The sequence below is a fragment of the Mercenaria mercenaria genome, chromosome 7, assembly GCF_021730395.1.
Source record: "Mercenaria mercenaria strain notata chromosome 7, MADL_Memer_1, whole genome shotgun sequence".
NCBI lineage: Eukaryota > Metazoa > Mollusca > Bivalvia > Venerida > Veneridae > Mercenaria > Mercenaria mercenaria.
The window spans coordinates 10322073-10328155 of record NC_069367.1 but is presented as its reverse complement, the minus strand read 5'-3'; the positions used below and the strand labels follow the sequence as shown (position 1 = coordinate 10328155).

The 6083-nt window shown below is 36.4% G+C and overlaps 1 protein-coding gene across 3 annotated transcripts in view; it reads right to left on the bottom strand.

The window, feature by feature from the left end:
• Nucleotides 1-1211: 1211 nt before the first annotated feature.
• The window catches only part of LOC128546191 (myosin-VIIa-like), a 44287-nt gene continuing 39415 nt past the window's right edge, over nucleotides 1212-6083 (bottom strand). For all 3 annotated transcript variants that reach the window (XM_053547529.1, XM_053547531.1, XM_053547530.1), the window contains exons 20-21: nucleotides 1682-1787; nucleotides 1212-1406 (exon numbers count right to left, since the gene is read on the bottom strand). In XM_053547529.1, the coding sequence (XP_053403504.1) occupies nucleotides 1227-1406; nucleotides 1682-1787 (286 nt within the window). In that variant the 3' untranslated portion in view covers nucleotides 1212-1226. The remainder of the gene's footprint in view (nucleotides 1407-1681; nucleotides 1788-6083) is intronic.

Here is a 6083-nt window from a genome sequence, read left to right as displayed (position 1 = left end):
ACTCGGATGCCAGGGAGGATCGCGTCATAAAAGATTAAATACCATCTTAGCAAAAGGCTGTTGTGATAAACGGACTAATAGTAGCATATAAGTAATAAAAGAAATAGAATAAAGAAAACATAAAATATCATAAAATTGTTACGGTGATTGAATAATGAATAAAATCATTTTCATATTAAATCTCGAAACTTAAAATGTTCATCTTTCAGAAGCTACCACGAAACTTTAAAACGTTCGTTTTACTTTTTTCAATTAACTAAATAAATAATCACTGCGACAGTTTATAGTAACATGTATAGGTGAGTGCTGTAGAAGCCTTCTGGACACGACTAGACCCTTGCGAATATCACGTTGGCATGCCTGAGACTCCGTAAGTGTATCAGTCTGGATCTGAAAAACAAACTTGACAGCAGAAATATGTCAAATTGATACTATTAATATATTATTCTTAAAGGGAAGGGTGGGTCGGAATTTTTCTATCTATGTTGTTCGGAGGATTTCAGCTAGTAAACTGGTTCAAGGGCATGGCAAATACATGCACGGACTTCTCGTATTTTTTGCCGCCAAGCGTGTAGATTATAAATTTACGAAACAAACCGTTAAACGGAATGCAACTGATGTTGAATGATAGCAGACAAGTAATCTCTTTCAGCATGACAATAAGTGCACATGTATCACCAAAAAATAACACCATTTATTTCTACAAGAGAACATAAATCCATATGTCATATCAATCTTTAGAAAGATAGTAACGTTGTTGTAGTGATAAATTTACCCACGGATTGCCTTTAATTCATAAAATGAGTTTCCTTTCCCTATGCTGAGTACAGGCTTTATTCTATGTTTTTCCGGATAAATGACGTTACGCCATTACTTCCGATTTGTTTGGGTTTTTTTTTCAAATATGCAGAACTACCTTAAACGTGAAGAGAAAATTGTAGCCTTTATTCGCAGGTTTTGTAATAGTGGCCTTTATTCGGAGGTGGTCTTTAGCACAAGGCTGACTGTACTTCTACTACATTCTCCAATGAGATATTTAAACAAACTATATTTTAGTCCACTACTGATGAATACGGACCCTGGTCTAGAGAAATTTACTCTGACAAAAATGGTTTGGCAGACGTTTGGTATCGTCGAGGCCCTTCATGAATCGCATATGAATAATTTACTATTTCTATAGAATTATTATCATATGTTTCAAGTACTTTATACGAAAATATCAATAGTTAGCAATGTCTTACTCTTCTACCGCAAAAAAAATTTATCTTTTTAGGAAATAGAAATATCTTACCTTTGTCTTTCAAACCAAAGAATAAACCATACTCCTGACTGTGCTTTAACTGAAGCCTTTTCACAATGTTGTGATGTATGTCACACATTCTCGTGTTAGCGTCAACTTCTATCGTCTGCAAGAAACCGCCAATTATTCGAGGTCGCTCTCTTTTTTGATGTCTTTTCGCATTTATAATATTTACATGAATTTAGCTCTATTGGAATTCGTTTTAGATAAATCCTTAGTTTAACTAGATAATTAATTGAAATATTATAATATAAGAGAAAAATAGTCTTTGAAACTCATTGGAAATACCACTGCAGCTACTTCATTTCATAAAAATGTTTCGCCCTTGTCCGAAAGTTTATAAAATCAACTACCAAACTATGTATACTAAAGAAGACTTACTTGAGTGGACTGGTCCGGAAAGAGAACTGTATATTCGATGGCTGGATGTTTGTTGTGCAAGGCCTCGTACTCCAGCGGATGCGGAGGGGAATAACGACACCCTTCACTATAAACAATTTAAAAAAGTTCTTTGGATTACAAGTTTTTTTTTTTAATGAATTCGTAAAGGCAATCGGCAATTTCCGTTCGTTTACGTATTCTACGGAGGCGTTCGGCATTCTCCGGTTTTCATGAAAAATAAATTTCTGTTATGGCCGAAAGATGCCGAAATCGTATACGGAGGATTACGTAATTGCACGAATATTTCCGATTGTCATTATTTCAATTTGAATTACCCACTCTGCAATATGAAATACAGTGATAGGATACTTTTATACCCTATAACTAAATAAGTGATTTAATATCAAAACTTACTTTTAGGTCTATAGAATGATTAGGTAAGTAATGCAAATAATCACTGTATAGGTCAAAACTTCTACTACGTAAACATTTAAACACTTAGTAATCGTATCTGTTTCGGGTATACAATACCGTATATTCTTTTATCTCCTTACCATAATTTTGTAAACTATATTGAGTCTGATTTTATAGTATCATAGTTGCTGTAATTCAAAAAAAAAGAGAAAACTAACGTAAAACTGAATTCTTTTATTTTTTATTAAAAAATAAATGAAGTTTAACCTAGATATAGGCATACATGAACTATATAAAGTACTTGAGCGCCGTTGTGCGAAAGCCAATTTTAGGTCTTTGCGACCAGTATGGATCCAGATCAGCCTGCACATCCGTAACAGTAAACGAGCAGTTTGGATGTAGGGATAAACGAAGAGTACCAATGTAGGGATGAATGAGCAGTATGGCTGTAGTGATAAACGAACAGTACAGATGTAGGGATAAACGAACAGTACGGATGTAGGGATAAACGAACAATACGGATGTAGCGATAAACGAACAATACGGATGTAGGGATAAACGAGCAGTACGGATGTAGGGATAAACGAACAGTGCAGATGTAGGGATAAACGAGCAGTACGGATGTAGGGATAAACGGACAGTAAGGATGTAGGGAAAAACGAGCAATGTAGGGATAAACGAACAGTACGGATGTAGGGATAAACGAGTAGTACAGATGTAGGGATAAACGAACAGTACAGATGAAGGGATAAACGAGCAGTTCGAATGTAGGGATAAACAAGCAGTACTGATGTAGGGATAAGCAAGCAGTTCGAATGTAGGGACAAACGAGCAGTACGGATGTAGGGGTAAACAAACTGAGTTCTGATGTAGGGATAAACGTACAGTCCGGATTTAGGGATAAACGAATAGTATGGATGTGGAGATAAACGAGAAGTACGGATGTAGGGATAAACGAGCTGTTCGAATGTAGAGATAAACGAGCAGTTCGAATGTAGGGATAAACGAGCAGTACGGATGTAGGAAAAAACGAACAGTACGGATGTAGGGGTAAACAAACTGAGTTCTGATTTAGGGATAAACATACAGTCCGGATGTAGGGATAAACGAATAGTATGGATGTGGAGATAAACGAGAAGTACGGATGTAGGGATAAACGAATAGTACGGATGTAGAAATAAACGAACAGTACGGATATAGGGATAAACGAATGTAGGAATAACGAACTATACGGATGTAGGGATAAACGAACAGTACGGATGTGCACTGATCTGGATTACTGCTAGTAGCAAAGCACTAACGTTGGTTTTTGTACAACGGTGCCCATTGGTGCTGCGAGGCTTTTAGCTATGAGGCTAAATTGCAGCGCTAAATATCAACGGAAGCGTCTACAATGCTAAACTCAAAAAACAATTGTCTAACTCTCTGCTAAAGTAAGTCTATAGGTAAAATACACTCGGAAGGATCTATTAAGGGGGAAAAGGAAAGCGAATCAATAAAATCTGTAAGATCCTTTAGTTTAAACTAATTTGTTTAAGCTCGATTATGATGAAAGCTCCAAGCTTATTGAAACTACTCTCAAGTCCGCTTCCTAGAAAACCAGTACTGTTATCATATGAGAAGTCATGGTCGTGACCCCAGTGGGGCTCGCACCCACGATCCCTAGATTGAGCGGCCGACACCTTATCCACTAGACCACCGCTCCCTTCAAGGTCCTTTGAAAGCACAGAACGTAACCAAGCAAAGATTATAGCAGAAGCTGTTTTGTTGGGTCTGTTCATGTCTTCAGTTAAATACAAATCACTCTCCTCTGTAAAAGTTTGCCATAAGCCCAAGACGAAGGGTAGGTCTCTAGTATGCGAGAATTAGCATAATTCTTGTATGACTAATTATACACATAGACCATAATTTTCGCAATGACCGGTATATATTCAATACATGCTTTACTGGGTTTTTAAGCTAAAATTTTGGAAATGAAAATGTGAAAATTAATTTCTGATACCATGTAATAATTGTCGGTCTATAGTCAAAACTACTGGCACGCTTTCTTTCAAACTTCGGGCAATAGTTGTGACTATTGACCGGCATGACATTTAATAAATGTACGCTATGACCCAGCTATAACGAACAGTTCATTTTTTACAGAGTTACACTCGTATTTTACTTACATGTAGGTAAGTAAAACTGGTGAAAAACAAATATTAGAAACAAAAAAAATGAATGGCCCAATTCCCTAAGCAAATTTGGAAACACTTAAATAACACAAACAATGGACCGGCAATTCAGAAAAGTAGTTATGTAATAATTTCAGATTATGATCCTGAAACAAGAGGACATGATGGTCCTGAATCGCTCACCTCTTCCCACATGACCCAGTTTTGAGTATGACGTCCTTTTATCTATTATTTGACATAGTGACCTAGTTTTTGAGCTCATGTGATCCAGTTTTGAACTTGATCTAGATATTATCAAGATAAAAATTCTGACCAGTTTTCATGAAGATCCATTGAAAAATATGGTCTCTAGAGAGGTCACAAGGTTTCTCTATTATTTGACCTATTGACCTAGTTTTCGAAGGTACGTGACCCTGTTTTGAACTTTACCTACAAAATATCATCAAGATGAACATTCTCACTATTTTTCATGAAGATCTCATGAAAAATATGGTCTCTAGAGAGGTCACAAGGTTTATCTATTTTTATATCTACTGGCCTAGTTTTTGACCGCATGTGACCCAGTTTCAAAACTGACCTAGATATCATCAAGGTAAACAATCAGATCAATTTTCATGAAGATCCATTGAAAAATATGGCATCTAGAGAGGTCAAAAGATTTTAATAATTTTAGACCTACTGACCTAGTATTTGATCGCAGTTGACCCAGTTTCGAACTGGACCTAGATATCATCAAGATAAACATTCAGACCAATTTTCATACAGATCCCATTAAAAGTATGGCCTCTAGAGAGGTCACAAGGTTTCTTTTTATTATTTGACCTACTGACCTAGTTTTTTAAGGCACTTGAGCCAGTTTCAAATTTGACCTAGATATCATTAAGGTGAACATTCTGACCAATTTTTATGGAGATCCATTCACAAGTATGGCTTCTAGAGAGGTCAAATGGTTTTTCTATTTTTAGACCTACTGACCTAGCTTTTGACGGCACATAGCCCTGTTTCGAACTTGACCTAGATATCATCAAGATGAACATTCAGACCAATTTTCATACAGATCCCATGAAAAATATGGCCTTTAGAGAGGTCACAAGGTTTTTCTATTATTTGACCTACTGACCTAGTTTTTGACGGCACGTGACCCACTTTCAAACTTGACCTAGATATCATCAAGATAAACATTCAGACAAAATTTCATACAGATCCCATGAAAACTATGGCCTCTAGAGAGGTCACAAGGTTTTTCTATTATTTGACCTACTGACCTAGTTTTTGACCGCACGTAACCCACTTTCGAACTTGACCTAGATATCATCATGGTAAACATTCTTACTAATTTTCATGAAGATCTCATGAAATAAATGGCCTCTAGAGAGGTCACAAGGTTTTTCTATTTTTAGACCTACTGACCTAGTTTTGGACCGCACGTGACCCAGTTACAAACTTGGCCTAGATATCATCAAGATGAATATTCAGGCCAACTTTCATACAGATCCCATGAAAAATATGGCCTTTAGAGAGGTCACAAGGTTTTTCTATTATTTGACCTACTGACCTAGTTTTTGACGGCATGTAACCCAGTTTCAAACTTGACCTAAATATCATGAAGATGAACGTTCTGACCAATTGTCATGAAGATTTTATGAAATATATGGCCTCTAGAGAGGTCACAAGGTTTTTCTATTCTCAGACCTACTGACCTAGTTTTTAAAGGCACGTGACCCAGTTTCGAACTTGACCTAGATATCATCAAGGAGAACATTCTGACTAATTTTCATGAAGATCTTGTGAAATATATGGCCTCTAGAGAGGTC